The following is a 19,420-nucleotide window of genomic DNA, read 5'->3' on the forward strand; positions in this document are numbered from 1 at the left end:
TCTTCACAATGATACAAAATTATACAAGTTTACAAATTTAGAAAAAAAAATCTGCACTTTTTGGATTTCGGAAACCACCTCACTCACTACCTTTTTTGTCCACTTCAATTATGATATAAAGACAGAGCAGAATATGTAACTATAATTATATATGTATGTATGTAGAAAAAAAATTGTACGAATGAATATTCTCATATATAATTTTATTTATAATTTAATCTTCTACGATGTTTATTTATTGAACGGAAATTGAATTTTCGAATAAGGAAAACATGTTTTGATCACGGAAAATATTGATTAAACACCAATAAATAAGCTATCGTCAAATAAACATCAGAGAAAATAATTTCAGATTAAATTATAATCAAATAAAATGATTTATTATTTATTATTTTAAAAACACAATATGTATGTACATGAGTGACACGATTTTTTTTTACGTTTCAAAGAATATGATATTAGAAATTATGAAAAATAAATAGGTATTATGTGTTTTCAATGTTTAATAACAGTGGAACTTGTAAACACGTTCGGAAAACGGATACCGTGTTTTGCTCACGTGTACAGAGTGTTTTGCTCAATTGCTATAAAACTAAATAAATATATAGTAATAAAATTATTCAACTATCCATTTATATACAAAACGGTTTTCTTTTCCTTCGACAAATGACGGAAAAGTACTGGTATATTATTCTAAGAAACTCAACCAAGATGATCACACCAGTACTTTTCAAACAGATGGAGCAGATTTTTCATAATTACCTTAACATCTGTGGCGAACATGTAACGTCAAAGATAACGTAAACACAATTAATTGAAAGGCGAGTTAAATATTGAGAAGAAAATAATTAGGTTCCAACGTTACGGGTATCTCCATGATTTTTTTTATAATTACAAATCGAAGAATGTTGGTGATGCCCAGTACCAAATTTTCGATTCGATTACCTCACAACAAAAAAATCAATCTTCATCAAAATAGTTTGAAAATCTATATACAAAAATTTATATAAATTTTTCATAAGATACAGTAATTACGGGAGATACTTATTTTCATTTATTGATATTTCAAATAAATCATAAAATCTGCATTTTTGTTTCATTTTGATTTGATTTGATGCCCCCCCCCCCCCAAATCGGATGCCGCATCCTTGACTATTGAATTTGTAATTAAAAAAGTAAAAAAACTAGGGCGTCCTGGGCCGCCCCTGATCGTATTGTAGCAAATCCATGGTTCGGTGATTATTCCGCACAAAGCGATCTCGCACACGTCACTAAAATATCGATCACGGAATATCTGGCACCCGAAAATTCCATCCATCGAGAATTACACACGCAAACTATCATAGCAAACTATAAACTATTGACCAACTTCGAAAAGATTTCAAACAAAACATTATACAATATACGTTTGTTATAATAAAATACCTTGACTGTATAATTATTTAAAAATAATTACAATCCTTAAGAGGGCTGTACACCCGAAACCTTAATTTTGTTGCCGTTCCTTTCTTCGATATATGTACATATATATTGAGTGAATGCGACAGTTGCGCTTCGACCAGATAAAACGTATTTTGAATCGACAAAATCGAGGTTTCGTATTCTACTATTTTCTCCTCCGAAACTGGACCAATTTAAAAAAAAAATTCATCATCGGTATAAGAAAGATATTTTTTCTGTGCAACTATGCGCGTATTTTTTTTTAAATCGACCTTTAAATAAGCACGCTGGACTCTTTTCGTGGGTGTAAAAAAGAGGCGATTTTATAGATGTTTGGCGGCTCCTAGCTCATATAAAAAATAAGTATTCAAAAAAATAAAACGATAGATGCATCCCAATGGTGGATATCTATAGTATATTAAAAAATAATTTTTATAGTGCCATAATTGAGGAAGGGAGAAGTGTAATACGTTTGTATGGACAAGGCGCTGGTGTCCAGCCCTCTTAAAAGATTTTGTGCGAACTATCTATCAGTTTATCGTTCTAACGATTGTCTACGAACGAAAAAACGATTCATACAGCAAGAATAATAAAAACAAAGACAAATAATACTGCAATCGGCAAATTTAATGGAATTATTTTTTATGATTTGATACACCAATTTTGAACCTTAAAAATTCACGACATGTGTATGTACTTGGTACGTGTATTTTTGTAAATGTACACCTCGAAGACCTCTCTAAATGAATAAATTTCAATATCATATTCATATGTAATGAATTGGAATAATCAGTAAACATATTTTAGTTTCTGGTCTGTTGTTTTAACACAGGTGATAATTTGTCGATTATTCGTAAGAATTAAGCTTGTCGTTGTATTGATCAAATACGATTGAAAAACACTGTACGAGACATTAAATGTTTGCCAAAGAATGGTTCGAGTGCGACACTTGAATAATAAATTTAAAAAATAAACCATTGGGGGCCCGGTGAGACTTTCAAGGTAATACAGAGTTCTCCATAAACAATGAGAGATTTTTTTTCGATAGTATCATAATATAAACTGCTCAAGCTTTGCACTAAAGAGTTAAATGGCAAAATAAACACCAGCTATGAAAGTTTACGACGTGTGTCATCCTTTTTCCAACACATTCAACAAAATAGAAATCAAAATGTCAAAGTTTAACTTGGGGTGCTGTTTTCATAGATTTTTGCGATTCGAGTTACCTTTAAAAATAATAGTACAGGGCCACAGTTTATTTGACATTATGAATGTATTGTATTATATGAAGTTTCATCGTGCTAACAATCACTTCGCAAACAAGAAAGTATGCAGAATAGAATTTAGTCGACCTTTCGCCTGTATTACCAGTATTATACAATGATTTCTAAAAGTGCTTATAATAATTCACTCAATTATTATTTATCACTAGATGTAGGACAGCGATGTTGAAACAGAAACAATTTTTGTTGTATATAAAATAACCAGTCAAAGGTGCAGTACAATTTTTGCTATTAAAAAGGTTTTATTTACTATGCAATTATTTAAAATAACGAGATTCGTCAAGGTTCCACGGAATTTTGAATTGAACAGATATAAATTCCGAACGGTTTCGTGCCGAAAATTTTGAACAAAGCCTTTTGATGTTTTTTTTTATTTATATATTATGGTGCAATTACGGGTTACCCCATTGCAACATAATAATATTATCTTAATTAGAAATAAAATTCAAATAATGGTGACAAATGAGGATAGGTGTCCAATTTAATTGGAACCGTTTCAACAATGAAATTAGATGAATTGGCAACCCTGGTAGGAAAAGATCAACCTGGAGTCACATAAATATCCAAGGTCAGCAAGACCCGGTCAGGGATCGAACCCGTGACCCCTCAGTTGTTAGTATTATACACTAACCATTAAGCTATGTTGCTGGGTTGTTTTTATTAAAATAAAAGATTTGAAAAGAAACCTAACGAAAATAAAAATGTATATACATATACATATTTACATATGTAGTATATATATTAGTAGATAGTACTTTTTTACAACTACTTAAAAAATAACGGATTCTTTTTAAACAAAAAAATCGCCTGCAGCCTGCTATTACTTAATTCCATAATAAAATAAATCGAGGGGATGAATGATGAGTCGAGGAAGCTGTTGCTGGAAGATTGGTTTTCTTTAAGAAAAATAAACCAGTCTTTCGAAAATTCAAATGTTTAGTAACACTGATATTCACCACACAAGATCTAACCACATATGAATAATATTTTGAACAATGTATGTATGTATGTCAAAGACAAACTTACTATGTAGTACAAATATGGTTTGTGAAATCATGTAGTAGATCTCGTTTACAGAACTACACTCAAAGTTCATCGGAACAATACGGTAACTGGCGATCACTTATGAAAATGTACTCTCCTCTAATAATGATTTTTTACCTTTTCTTTTTTGGTTTCTTTATAATCCTCCCACGTAACGGAGGCTCTTCGTTCGGGATCCCAAGAATTTCGACGACTGTCGAGCGAGTCAATGGAAAATCTGCGTCCAGTTCCGGACACCTTCCTGAATAGACACCCTACAGACCCCATGGAGTCCCTGTTCCAGTCGCGCAGACCACCGATGGGGAAAATAGAGCTGCTGTTGCTGGCCAACGAGTCCCTCCTGCTACTGGTGGGGAAGCCCGCGATGGAGTTGCGATTGGCCCTGGAGTCCCTCCTGGAGACATCGTCTCGCCTGAGGAAGCTCGGGAAGGCAGAAGGGTGGTCGATCTCCCGATGAGGCGGTGATGCTGGCAACCCCAGCGAGTCTCGTCGGCGGGCCAGCAAGGCTCGAGAGCTTTAGCAAATGGCACCACTTATATCAGTCATCTCATTAGCGAAGGAGTGGCCCAACCTCAAGGAGGAGAAGACGTCAGTGTTAAGAGGATTAAGTTGTTAAAAGATTTCTTTTGGCCACCCCGTCTCGTGTTAAATGGGACTTGTATGTGTTAGTCTCGTACCTTCCGTGCGAGATCACCATCGGCGGCATGGAGTCCCGCCTCCTCACCGACATGGACATGGAGCCCCTTCGGCCGTGAACGTCGCACTTTTTGTCCACGTCATGTTCCACCACCACCACCGACGGGGGTGCAGCCTCAGCACTCAAGCCGGAGAACATCAGCTCGAGGCTTCGAACCGCGGCTGCGTGGCTGCTGACCATCTCCAAATATTATTACGTATCTCCTATGTGGATACCACAAGTCGACAGGTACACGACACCACACCACCACTCTCAATACCAACGACTGAACGAAAGAGAACGCCGCGTGACATTGAATCGAGGTGAGATTACATCAACGTGACCTCAAGTAGGTGCTCCTTATAAGGCAGGACGTGCCAGGGGAGGGAGTACACTCACTCACGTCATCTCTGCCCAACTGCTGCTTCTTTTATTGCAGCACCTACTACATACAAAATGTATGAGGACTGCCTCGGGCGTCTGGTGAAAGAATTAAAGATGACCCAAGAACGAAATCGAAAGTACTCACAGAACCATTTACATATGATTAAATACTTCGAACGTTCCAACTATGTATGTATGTACCAGTAGCAGGGTTTTAGCGGTGGAGGAGGTTCAGTTATTAAATCAGGAACGACGACAACTTACTTTTATATAGAAATTTTTGTACAATTGTTGAAAACGGGCTCAAGGAATTTGATAAAACTAGACGCAAGGGTTTTTACTAAGTATTGACTTTAGAGAAACTTATTTATGGGGTACTCTACAGCCCCACGACAGGAAATTAGAGCACCCGATTGAACGGTGACACGACAACTCGTTCACAGATTTTCCATAAACCGAGGATGCGCTCCGGGCATTACGTATACGGCCATCTCTTTCTCACCCCGTCTGTTCACCAAAATCTCTTTTACTATGCCATTACGTATGCAGCCATCTCTTTCACAGACCGTCTGTTATCGGTGAACAGGCTCGTGACTTCAAAGACAGGTGGGGTACGAGGAGGCTAAAGCCCTACATTTTTTTTCTCCAAAAACTTGAACTTAATTTATTTTAGTAACATTCTATGCAAGGAAAATGACTTTTTTAACAAATTATTGACTTCGTTCATTGTGTTCTAAAAAAGAAAAAATGTGATTGCTAAAAAATATGTAATGATAAATATGACAGAATTGACATACATATTGTGTTCGACAATTTAAGCATAGCTTAAAAATATAGTTGAAGTGTCAAAAAACGTAAACGGTAACGATTCGTATGGAGAATATAGACAATAGGGGCTGGCGTATTCTGCCCCGAAGAGATATTTACGCAGCCGACCAAAAACGACCTTCTGTGTACGGAAATACGGATCTTTTTTCCCTGCCTCGGTTGACTGTCTACACTCCTGTAAACTGAAGTTGGCGATCACGGGACACATTAACCTACACACATTTAACTTTTTGATTAAGTTAAATGTGTGTAGGGCAGGGTTCGGTAATTATTCACTAAACGTCACTAAAATCTCGATCACGGAACATCTGGCATCCAAAAACTCCAACAAATGGAAAGCTACCCACGCGAAATATTGTACTAACGAGAACTCGAGTGCCAGATATTCCGTATTCGCGATTTTTGTGGCAACGATTGTCGTGCGCACGATCGCAATTTGCGCAATAATCCGTTTACTGTAGGGTAGTGCCCCAATTGCCCTTAACCTTTTCCGCTCGGGCAGACGGACCGCCCTTATACTCAAATATTATAAAATAAAATTGAATTCTTTCATAAACCCTTCACAAATTTGGCACAGATGAATTAGTAGACGAATTCCAACAAATGGGACTTTCATTTAAAAATTCGATTGTGGTATTATTTAATTCTTCCTCCACGAATTCCAACATTTTTTTACTAAAAAGTCTCAATGTAAAAAAACACAACACAAGTTGCATGATGAGTTGAGTGCGTGTGGAAGTTCGACTTTCAACTTTTAACTTTCACTTGCATATAACGATCACACATGATGATCATGACCTCATCTAACGACCTTTGAAGTAAAAAGTCCAGCTCATTCGAAACACCCTATACATATACATATATAACACTGAATCATCAACAATTTACCGAATCGGAAAAAAGCTCGTACATATATTGCATATAAACATATGTAAGTATGCATATACATATGTATGTACATACATACATATGTAGATACAATTGTATATATAATAAAAAATGGTATGTACATACTCCAATTATGTTTCGATGTAGAACGTAAACATGTGGGCGCATTTACTGGGAATAATTAATTTCCTCACTGTTTCAATTATACTTCAATCAAACCTTATCCGATGATCGCTAAGAAGGCAGGCATCAAGGATAATTGAATACAGTTTGAATCTAAAGCATAATGTTTAATTCATTCGGTAGCAATAAATAATAATACAAAAATATTTGTAATAATTCGAATATTTTCCATCAATCGATGTCGAGAAAAGCTAAACTGTCGAATATGAGCAGAAAATGATTTTTAATAAGAAGTTTGTAAAAATAAAAAATCACTGCCATCTATACGGTGGTCGTCAAACTTGCATATGTTTATGGTAAAAATTTATAGGCATGTCGACATGCATAAATGTCATTACAAATATAAGAACATGTCATAATTATTGAAAGTGGTTTAAATAACAACTTAAGTGATCAATCAACAGAGCAATCCAACTGCAGATCGATCAAGTGGAGGTTGTTTTAAATGTCTAAATTATTATACATGAATGCATAATTTAAAATGCATAGCAATAATGACAACAAAATGAATATGGAAAACAGCAATTATTTTCATATTTCATATTGAACATATTTAAGACACATGTATGCGAAACGCTACGTGAACCAATATTGTAACGTTTCAAATATAAAATCAAGGGAGAAAATAATGTGTATAAATACCTGTACTTGATCGTAGACATTATTTGAACCGTCCGCAACTTTGGTGTTTCTGGAAAAAAAAAATAAGGATAAATTTTGTAAAAAATACTATACTTAGTAGGCAATGACTAACAAAACATTTTAAGGTACTATATCTATTATCACAATTATGGAATGATGACTGGCATAACTACCGTATAGGCCAAAGTTGAAAAGAAATTCCATCTTTATTTACAATTCATAAGGAAGTTGCCAAAAAATGCTATATAGAAAAATAGTCTATAATTCCCCAAATAATAATTTTTTTACTATAGATTTGCGTTTTAATTATCTCGATTTTGAACATATATATGTACATAAATGTATGTAATGTACCATAATAAACATTCTAACTGTTTTTCTCTTTTGCCTTCTATTGAAGGCGGAATCAAAAATAGGAACTGCGATATAAATATTGAACAATAGTAGTACTAATATTAGAACTCAGCTCTATTCGTGTTTTGAAATTTATAAATATATTGTAATATTTTTGACCCTTATTATCAGATTTTTGACATTTGAACCTAATAATACACTCAAAAATCTTCTTTTTTTTTAAGAAGCATATCATAGTGAATATTAAAAATCAATTTCAAAAAAAGCATTTAATACAGATATTATTGATGTAAAAAATCTGTCTGACTTTGAGCAAGATGATCTTAAAAATAGGTCAAGTGACCATAGAAACCAGGGCTGTGGAGTTGTTTAAAATTTTACCGACTCCGACTCCAACTTTTTCTCATGGTCTGACCTCGACTCCGATTTTAACATTTTTTAACCCTTTGCCGCGGTTGACTGCTATAGAAGTCATGTGTAAAATGCTAGTAGCGAGAATGGCGTGACTCACTGTATAAACAAAATACTTCAGGCGTGATTAATTATTTTAAAAAAATTCTTAAAATATCAGCTGACATATTCGGTCACTTCAATAAATCTTACAAAATATATTTATGATTTAAAACTCGATTTACAAATTCGCTAAAAATGTACCGCAAAAGTTGCCATGGGAAAAGGGTTAGTAATATTATTTTTTGTCTGCATACAATTGATGACAATGAAAATAATGTCAATTATTTTCAAATTATAATAAAAATAGAAGTATTTTTAAAAATCATTAAGCAAAAAAAGTATCATTTCACGTTTCGATATACTTATGTAAAAAATTCGATATCGATATGTAAAAAAGTACATAAAATAAATAAAATAAAAATATACATACATATTCTACGTTAAATAAAATTTAAATTTACATCATTTCTCCACAATCAACTCGTTAAAGATAATTATAAAAAGGAGTTCAAGTCGGTCAATTTTTTACGACTCCGACTCTGATTCCACAGCCCTGATTGAAACTCTTATTTTAATTTAAAAAAAAAAAAAAACAATTAAATGTATAAGACTTCTTAACGATTTATTTTTTATTTATATTGTGTTACAAACAAATCAATCTTTCATCTTAATTATAGCGAACCCTAAATTTTCTTGAATTTTTTATATACCATGTATTATATTTTTATATACCATATATATTTTATATACCATATATATTTTATATACCATATATATTTTATATACCATTTTTTTTACAATATATATAATTTTTTATATTTATTGTTCTATGTATTATTATTATGTATGTTCTATATTATTATTGTTTAATGGTCCTTGCGGCCGTATATAAAAATAAAATAAAATAAATACCGTTACACTAGGACAACGGAGGCAAACTCAATAAATATGTAATATATTTTCTTATAATTGATAAAAATTAATATATGTTTTAAAATAATTGAAAACTATTGAACAAAAATGAATGATAGGTGTAGTTAAAAAAATAGGTTTTGTGTGAAAAAATTTGTCTACAATTTATTTTAAATAATGAAAAAATAATTCTATACAAATAAAATTTCAATAGTAGAGAAAATAAGATGCCGGCTCAAATTTAGTGGTTTGAGTCAGGAGACAAAGAATTTCAAAGTTTTGAATAGGTATAATAAAAATAGATGATTATTAATGCACAATTGATTCACGTGTATGGTAGAGCATACAAAAAAAAAAACAAATCAACTTTGTAAATACGGTATACTTCACACATACCCACTTTTGTGTTTGATCTGCGAAGGATCGACGGAGGCAGACGAGGAAGCGCTACCAAAACTGGGACATCCTGGCAAGTGTTGAGTACTTTCGTGCTTTTTATTGAACATTTTCACAATCCTCGACGGCGGATGCAAGTGTTTATTGTAATACATTTCGTCAACGAGTTCAAGACAAAAAAAAACTATTGGAGCACGCCCGATGTGTGCAATTAATTTGGAATCAGACAAAATTTGAAGAAGGTGAACGTATTACGTAAGTTGGATTATTATCTGAGGGTAAATATCACAAGTCCGTCTGCACACATGTATCTAAGCATTATTGAGAATTCAAAACATCAGAGTGTATAGCGTGTAAACAGCTCGCACGTGTTTTACATTCCAACACACAGATTCGATTGAGTCGACCCGAATGGTAAAGTGTCTCTTTCGTTCGCTTCGCGAGGTTTCCTATGCAAAACGGTCACGGCACGTATGATTTACACTGCTCTATGTGATAAGCTCACGCGGAAAACTGTGTCAACTATTATTTATAGGTACTGAATACTGTACAGGGTGTGATCAACAAACACAGCGTGCATAAGAGTAGTTATGAACGTAATTTATGTAAAGTCATAAAAAGTAACCCCTAACATGCCAATTGTGCTGGATTGGATAGCAAATTTAAGTTTTTTTATAAAAACAAAATTAAAGGATTCTTAAAGCGCAGACACACAAAAAGGTGAGCGATACGCGTTTTTTTAAATAGTTGTGCACATGTAGAAAAAAACGATAGCACGTCTGATCTATGCTATGGTACCCGGGCCAAAAATCTTTGTATTGACATAGGTTTGACTTTATATTGACATAGGTGATTCCCATATTTGAAGAAATGTAGACGAAACTAGTCGAAATTTATCGAAACAAACCGCTGTTATTTATTTTTCACCATACGAGGCCAAAACAACACTGTGCCGTACGATTCAATGTGTTTACGCCTATTTTAATGCAATATTTCTTTCTTTTTTTCGAAATTTAAATCGATTATAATTTAAAACACCTACCCAAGTGGGAATATTTAAATGAAACTACATAATTATCATCAAAAATTATACTCTTAAAAAAATATTTTTTTTAAAAGAGTATTTTGATCATAATTTAAGACAAAAAAATTAATTAAAGTCGCACAAAGATAAAAAAAAATACATTAATATTAAAAGAAGGAATTTTAATTTTAAGAATTCAAATATTTTTTTGTTGATGATTAGTATATTTCGTTTTTAAAACGATTTTTTTTTAAATTAAGTAAAAAAACCAAGTCGCAAATTCCGTGGGCGGTGTCAATTAGCAATTTAAAAAAAAATCAGATAAACACCACACTAAAATATTATTTATTGTGGCGTTTACATATTTTGTTTGTATTTTTCAGAAGAGTCGATAACATTTGCAATTTTAAATTTAGATTCTAAGATATCGCTGAATGAATTAGATGTATTGTATTCGGAAGATAATCAATAAGATTGTTATTCTACGTATGTACTTTGATTTGAATGGTAAATAACAATTCGTTTTTTTTTTACTTTTATATCCAAATAAAAGATTATTTGCAAGCTGATTCATTGTATACTGAAATTTTATCGCATTTATTAAACATTTTAATTGAGCGATTTTTCTTAATGCCTCTAATTTACATGTGGATAAAACTAAACTTAACTAACAACAGGATTTGAAAATAACAATTTAATTTCAAGAGTCGTCGAAAAATTTTAACTGTAATTTAACAAATAATTATGATGTGCAAAATTAACAATTTTCTACAACCGAATTTAGATTTTTATCTATTATCTTTTGTTTACAATATTTTTGCCAAACAACATTCATTTCAAAAACGTTGAAAGTCAACTGACACTAATCTGATGATAAGATTCTTATTTCCCGTGCTTTTTGGTCACACTCTGTACAGTATCAAACTCAATACGACATTAGTGCGGGAAGGGTTACCGATTCGAAAACCTCAGTCATGCACGACCGCAACACATTGTTATCATTGAAATGAAATCATGCATACTGATTTGAGGATTACGAATCGGTTCTGCGACAACTACACACACATACTACACAACACAAACTGCAGAATGAGGAAAGCTATACACCGAAGAAGAATGAGTCTTTTACTGACAATGCCATCGGCACTTGCGTCATGCGCGATATTTAGCGACGAAAGGTTAAGTGCCAGTTAAAATTGATCGAATATGCCCGGCTAATTTCATTCCCCATTAAAATTTGGACTCACTGACACTGCAAGTATACCAGAACGTATCTGAATATGATAAATTCGATATGTGTAATGGATTTTTTAATTATTGTTGACAGTATATGTTACACGACACTGTTATATCGAATGTTGCAATCGAGAAGGGACAATTAGCAGACGGGAACATGAGGTGTGGAGTGGTCAGTGGCGATCGAGCTACTGGCAATCAAATGAGAAACTCATACAATGACCAGCTACAAAGTTTGAGGAGCGATGAAACTAAAGACATTATCTTATGTTTAATTTGAAATGCATATGGTGATGTTTTTTTTTTTATTTATTTTGTATTAAAAGAGTGCGCTGTGCACAAATATTAAATATCATATAGTCAAAACGAGCAATGAAATAAAAAGTCAAGTTTTTTAATTGGTTTTCAAAAATGAAATGAAAATGGTTGAAATCTGGCAGAGAAATTAATACCGCTGATGAAATAATGTTCAAGTGGAAGACGAAATATGGGATTGCCTTTCAAGTCACTGAAATAAAAATGTCAGACGAATGGCTAAAAGAAATCGTATGCATAAATGAGTGAGCTACCTTGGGAGCAGTTTTGATGATTGAAAATGTATTTTCTTTAAACTGGTAAAAGCTGCATGTAATGTACATATCTGTAGTTGCTAAAGTATACAAAAAATAAACAACTACATCAGGTAATTGAACTATTGTACGTTCTAAATTTGGAAAAAAAATTTAAATCGTAAAAAATAAAGAAGCAAGAGACAAATTAAATGTTAGCCACCAACCAACGGCTAGATTCAGTCAACTGTTCGACATGTTCAGATCATTAGAAAGAGATTCTCTATGAACATCTTGCAAAACGAGAATTATCTTCTTTCACATTCTCAACCGAGTTCAATCTATTTTGTCAGATTTCATAAAAACGATCATTTGGCATTATAAAATACTTGAGAATAATCTTTTGAAGAATATTCTCAACTCACATTACTACAGTCAACTTTAAGTAAGATCAATACGTTTAGTACATTTATATTTGTGTTTCCTGATTATAATAAAAACTCCAGACAAGCATACAAATACACTATAAATTTTATTCGAAATAAATAAATAAAAAAAGAAAACTAATAAATAAATTCGGATGTGACCAACCCATGGCTTTACCTATGTATTTAAGGAACATCAGCTGAATAAAAAACAAAATTCGATACAAATACGGCTATGAGAGCATTTTTAATACAAGTTTGAGCACTAATGTAGGGAAATTCACAAAAAACAACAGTTCTACTTCCGGTTGTCGGATTTTGTTCAAAATTTTTTTATTACTTAATATCACCATAAATATTATAAGCAAAAAAATATCAAGAAGATAAAAATAATTTAAAAGTTCAAATTAAAATAATGAAATATTGTTTTAAAAAATATTACTACTTCGGGTTTATGAATTCTAACCAAAATCTTATCAACTCTAAGTTAGTACATAAAGAATACAAATATAAATTTTCAGCTCGATACATTTTGTTAGAGTGGAAACAATCGTGTGGTTACAACATTTTTGACCTTTCTAAGAGGAAAAAAATCCCACGTCCGATTTATTAAATTTAGAGCACACATATTTCAAGAGTAAACTGCCACTGCCGGTTGACGAGTGTTCACCAAATTTTATATATAACTTGGTATTAAGCTTAAACTTCAAGATATGAAATTTCAGTTCAATACACCGAAAGGTTTCTGAGAAAAACATAACCAACCTCAATTCTCTAGAGTAGTGATCAGTAGAGATCAGTGATCAATTCTGAGTTTGAATCAGTCAAAATATCGAGTTCGAATTTTCGCATGATCACAAAACTTCATCTATTGTTACTATGTACATGTTATATATGGATAAAATAAAAATAATTCTTAATTACAGAAGGGGTTTTGGGAATAGTTGGATAGACTATACTGGAAATATCGGTTCACGTACATAATCGGATTATACAGACAGTTAATTGGAAACAATTGTTTAATTGCCATTCATTTTATGCTGGTTATGGGAAAAACCTTCAACTGTCCGAAAACTAAATTCACTCAATATTATTGTATCATTTATTACATATATGTAACTACGACTAAGAATTTTTCCGAATCAGACTGACCGAATTAATCAAAATAATAAATTTATTTAACATTGAAAATATTTCAATATGAAAAGTGAATTCCGTACTTTTCATTCCTTGTTGGGTTTATCTTATAATGAAATACAATTACAATATGTATTTTAAATATCAAAATTTAGTAATTTCTATTTTATTAAAAAATAACAGCAATTACTAAATAGCATCAAAATTAACATTCTAATTTCAAATTGTAATGAAATTTATTATAAAAAAGGAGGTTTGTTTGTTTTATAAAAAATAATACATATTATGAAATTTTGCTGATTTGATATGTTTAGGTTATTGGGATAGTTCTGTATGAAATTGGCTGCACTATTTATAAATCCCAATCATATATGTATTCCATCCCTTTCCCAAGACATGAAAAACTATTTTAGATATATTATTTATTACATGGCAAACTATAAAAATTAAAAAAAATAATTCGGCTCAGAAGTAGGATTTAGATTAGATACAAAATATTATAGGAATCAGGTCTTTCATTTTCTATCAAGTTAAAAAGATCAAATAATATACCTGTTGTGTTTATCGTCGTTGCTAATTGGCGAAGTGTAGTTATTGAAAGGCTGAGGATTGACTTGATTTTTATTCGAATTATTATTTAACCACTGCTCTACAGGAGGTGATCTGTAATTCCATAAAAAAATGATATTTGATTAAATAAGACATACAATGAAGAGACTATATTATTTGGACCTGTATTCTTAAAGTTAAAAAGTAATATAATTGGAAACTTTTCTTATTTTTGTTCATATCTATTCAATACCAGTACAATATGAACCTTTTAAACCTTAAAATTAAAATGGTCAATTGTAATAGACCGTTGGTTAATATATGTATGTGTTTTCTTCTATAATTAAAATAAATAATAAAAAATAAATTGCTTTCAACTTACGGAAGCGCATTTAGCACAAGATTGTCGTTGTCGGGATATTCGCTGGAAGAGCCCATACTTTTCTTCCTCGATTGAAACTCTCTATAAAGTATACTACCGCTATTACTATTTTTATTATTGATGAATGCGTCGGGTCCGTCTTTGATCTGAATATTCTTCAGAGCTTTCTCTAGCGGACTGTCAATGTTCGGTGCAGTATCTCGCACAACAGGAGTTATCGGCTGCTGCAACACTTTGTCCGGTGTGATGCCTCCAGATCCGGGAGTATTCTCTAAAATCTGCGGCAGATGTTTATGTTCATTTAAACTATTGCTAAGGAACACTTGGTCATTCTTGTTAAATAGCCTATCGACGGAAGTGAGCATCAGTTTGTTCTTGTTGTCGCCGGAGAGATGGAATCCCGGCTCGGCGCCGACCAACGGTGAAATGTTGCCAGTCGACAGAGCCATCGTGGTGAGGTGCTGTGGAGCTGAAGCACCTGGAACGGGCATCAACGAACGCGTCATCATATCGGCAGCAGAACGAGGCCTAGAAAACGATATGGCCGAGTGCGGGAACATCTTAGGTTTTATAGGTCTGACCAACATGTGCTCGGTCCATGACGTCTCCAACGAAGGTCGCTCGAGTCGCTCAACATCTACGTTGAGAGTCCTCTGCTCGAACGGAACGGAAAACGTTTCTGCGGGTATACTCTGCAACCACGAGAGTAGACTGAGATCCGACTCGCTGAAGCCAGAGCCATCTAACAAACTAGTCAAGTTTATATCCATCGAGTGGCAATCTTTAGATCCTGTCGCCTTAGCTCGGCAATAATTCACGCACGATTCGTAAAGCAATCCTTTGATTATTATCTGTATGAGTCGATCGTTGCGGGAGTGTTTACTTTCAGTAGCAGCTTTCTTATCGGCCGGCAGAAAGTTTTCGATCAAAGGGCACACCTCGCTGAAGCACTTCATTCGGGATTTGGCAGGATTCCAGTCTTTGAATGCGAGATGGTCGTTTAATCTGGGCAGAGTTAGGAGAAGGCAGAGATTGGAGTGCTCCTCTTTGGTCGCATACTGCTCCAACTGATCGAGTACTCTGACGACTTCATCGACAGTGCCCTTGACAACGTTTTGGCCGGCCTCCGATCTCACGCATAATAGCTCTACGTACTTTTGACGTAATATCAGAAATTTTACTTTGTTCACGTTGAAAGCCTCGAGCACTTTCAACGGTTGAATGAACTCTAAACAATCGTCCCATTGGCCGTCGATGATCAACTGTCGCAGGAACAATATGTCGTCAGAGTGATTACCATTGATTATGCCTGTTTCTCGCTCCAGTGCCACCTGAGAAATATGTAGATCGCGGTTGTTGAGGAATTCCAATGCCATTTTGACGACATCTTCTTCTTTCAAGTTGAACTGAGTCGCGGGCATTTTTGATATACTCACGCTGAAAAAGGATAGTGACTTTATTAATCATCAAAAGCAATATTAATTCACATATATTTCGAGTGTATATAGTATGTACTTCTAAAAAGAGCTAAATATGAAGATGTCCACAACTTTCATGACATCTCAGTTTGCAAGGGAATAGAAAGGTATTAAGGGCTAACCCAAAATTGTATATTTGTTTATAACTACATATGTACTATATTTGTATGACGTCACCAGTTCCCTTCTATTCTACTCACGCATACGTTAGTAAGGCTGTGCAATAAAAACAGGGAAGTTTCCACTGGTACATATGCATATTACCACCTCAAATTGAATTAAAAATTTAGTTTTCTAAATTCTACACATTCAGGAACAAAAAGAGCTTGTGAAAACGGTTTAAATCCGTAATAATTCGTTGAATCTAAATACTTATACATGTATTATATGGAAAATAATGTATTGTATATGATGATAGGTCCGAACTTTGATTACCCTTAAAAATTTTATTTTTATCCCTTTACGGAGTAATTTACAAGACTATGATTGTCACTAAAAACTAATCAAAATGAATGTGATTACAATTACATACAATATGAAAGACTTTCTAGGCCTATGTTTATCAGAAATGCAAACCAGCTATAAACCAAATCAAATAAATCACCTAATCATGGAAAATGTTATTAAACCAAAATCAAAACACCAAAAAATACTCATTTAATCAAACCAAAAATTTGTGAAAGATTTACATGGTTTGATTTTATTTTCTGATGTTGTTTGTAAAATGTTCAAAAATAGTTGTTCTTACAGTGTATTTGTAATTATTTTGAATACAGACTTTAAGAACTCACTAGCAGTGTTATATTCCAAAGACAATTTCAATAGTAAACCTTTTTTAATTTAACAAGACCAGTATGGTTATGTCATTTGGTGTATTTTTCCAATATAACGCAATTTCGTCCCACAGCCTTTTAATTTTATAAATATAATGTTTTGCGTTTAAAAATATTTAAAAATACGTTTATTATAATTTTTCGAGATTTTGGACATATCGAACTAAAAGAAGTGATAACAATTTGTGAATTAAGTCAAACAGAAAGTGTTTTTAGAACTGAAAATTGGACTTCCGCTGGATATATATATATATATATATATATATATATATATATATATATATATATATATATATATATATATGTATATATACATATATATATATCTCCTAATTGCTACGGCCAAAAGCCAAACAACTACATACATATATACAGTGTACAGTCCATTATTGAATATTGAAATTACCATAATAATTTATATAAGAAATTCGAAAAGCTCTTACATAGGATCGTTATAATTCCATTAACGTATTGAACCTTGAACAAACATACAAATATTTTCATTCTTATACATGTATATAGACGTATACATACGTATGTATGTGCATACGTATAATGTTTTTATGTCATGTAGGTGTATTTTAGTAGGCAAATTTTAAATGTATAGGAAACAAATCCCTGCGCTGCAAACGATTGCAAACCAAGCGGACGCATGCTCATTTCATACTTTTGTCTCGGCTTTTGCCATTTTAAACTTGCCAGAAAGATCCAACTCAATTTTAAGAATTAGCAATTATCAATGTACATTGAAATGTCATCTGCGCAACCCCATGAATATCTCGTCTTTCGTACATGCTGAAATTCAAACAGTTAAAATGCAATCGAAAGAGCATGCAGGCTGGTGGTTTGCAATCATTTGCAGCAAACCCGAAACAAATACAAGTAAATACATTAAAACTGTATTAATGACTAATGATTATAAAAAAATGCTATATGTAAATTGAAAATACACCCCTTTTACTAATACGAATCGTAATATATTAAAACACACCATCTTGGTTGTAAAAAAATTAGATACATTTATAAATTGAACAAAAAATTCATAAATAAAAAAAAATAATCATTTGGATTTTGTTCTATTGGGCAAAACTACATATGTTTGTACAAATAGTGTAAAAATTAGAAGTTTTCTATTTGTAGAGATTTGATAAAAAAATATGTATATACATATATCATAAAACTAATTGAAAATACAAATTTGAAATAACTTCCCCATACAAATGAAGAACTTTCTAGTATGAATTCGACACGTATTTGATCATATATGGTTTGAAATGAAAATATATGTGAGGCATTAGTGTCGACTGTTTAAGTGGGCTGAGAAAGAAAGTCATGACATGTGTGCATTAAAATATCATATGCTAATATGTATGTGGGCGTAACTGAAAGGAGACAAAATGGCGGAATGAAACTAACCCGTGGTGGAGGCGTATCACCAGTGATAACCAGCAATCGAAGAATAACCAGTGAGTTTGACAGATGGGACGTGAGACGTACCCAACCCACCCCACCTCACCCCACTCCGTCACCTGTCAATTGACCGGCGGAACAACGATCAGTGTCGCCAACATCATTATTAGCCACACAACATGGCAACAAACTGTAACGGCCCCCTCAACTTTGGCCAAGTAGCATAGAATACTTCGTGACGAAACGTGTGATTTAATTTTTTATCACAAAGTAGGATCAACGAGCAGGTCAAGAGCTTGCATAATGATTTGATGTTAAATCATATTATGATATATGTACATGATTAATCAAAAACGATTGTATTATGTCTCAAATTAATTAAACTTAAAAAATCGCCAAGGTTATCAAGAGGCAAAAACTTGAATACTGTTATAGGACGGGAGGTTATGTTGTGACCGAAACCCGGCCTATGGAAACTCGTTGTAGATAACAGAGGAAATTTATTTTTTATTGTCAGTGAGTTTATTGTCAGTACAGAAAATTCACGGGAAGTGGGCTAATTGCCTGCTAGTCTGGACTGGACTGCCGCTGTTCTTTGTGGCTGCGTTTTATCGATAGTTTATAGGGTAGTGACACTCCCTTAACCTATCTATCGAACGTGTTGTATGGGATCGGACTCTCGGTGATGTCTGTGGTGCGGGCTGGCGGCTGCTCGCTTGTGGAGTGTTTGTCAATCTGGAACACTAAGCAAAATTAGTGCAACATCTGTGGGATACTGTCGGGGTTAGTGTGTTAGTGGGTGGTTAACGGGTATGGACCGTTTGGAGGTGGTTGAGTCTGGTTAGTTAAATGGATGCTAATTTTAGCCTATACCCATCTTCAGAATGTCGATGGGCCTTTGGTTAATTATTAGTT

General features: G+C 33.2%; 1 protein-coding gene across 1 annotated transcript in view; it reads right to left on the reverse strand.

Annotated features, from left to right (window-relative positions):
* The window catches only part of LOC143922509 (WD repeat-containing protein 47), a 42,522-nt gene extending 23,836 nt beyond the window's left edge, over window positions 1–18,686 (reverse strand). The window contains exons 1-4 of the mRNA XM_077445765.1: window positions 18,512–18,686; window positions 14,785–16,221; window positions 14,406–14,516; window positions 7,369–7,417 (exon numbers count right to left, since the gene is read on the reverse strand). Coding sequence (XP_077301891.1) covers window positions 7,369–7,417; window positions 14,406–14,516; window positions 14,785–16,205 — 1,581 coding nt within the window. The 5' untranslated portion in view covers window positions 16,206–16,221; window positions 18,512–18,686. The remainder of the gene's footprint in view (window positions 1–7,368; window positions 7,418–14,405; window positions 14,517–14,784; window positions 16,222–18,511) is intronic.
* Window positions 18,687–19,420: the final 734 nt, after the last annotated feature.

The sequence above is a fragment of the Arctopsyche grandis genome, chromosome 2 (assembly GCF_051622035.1).
Source record: "Arctopsyche grandis isolate Sample6627 chromosome 2, ASM5162203v2, whole genome shotgun sequence".
NCBI lineage: Eukaryota > Metazoa > Arthropoda > Insecta > Trichoptera > Hydropsychidae > Arctopsyche > Arctopsyche grandis.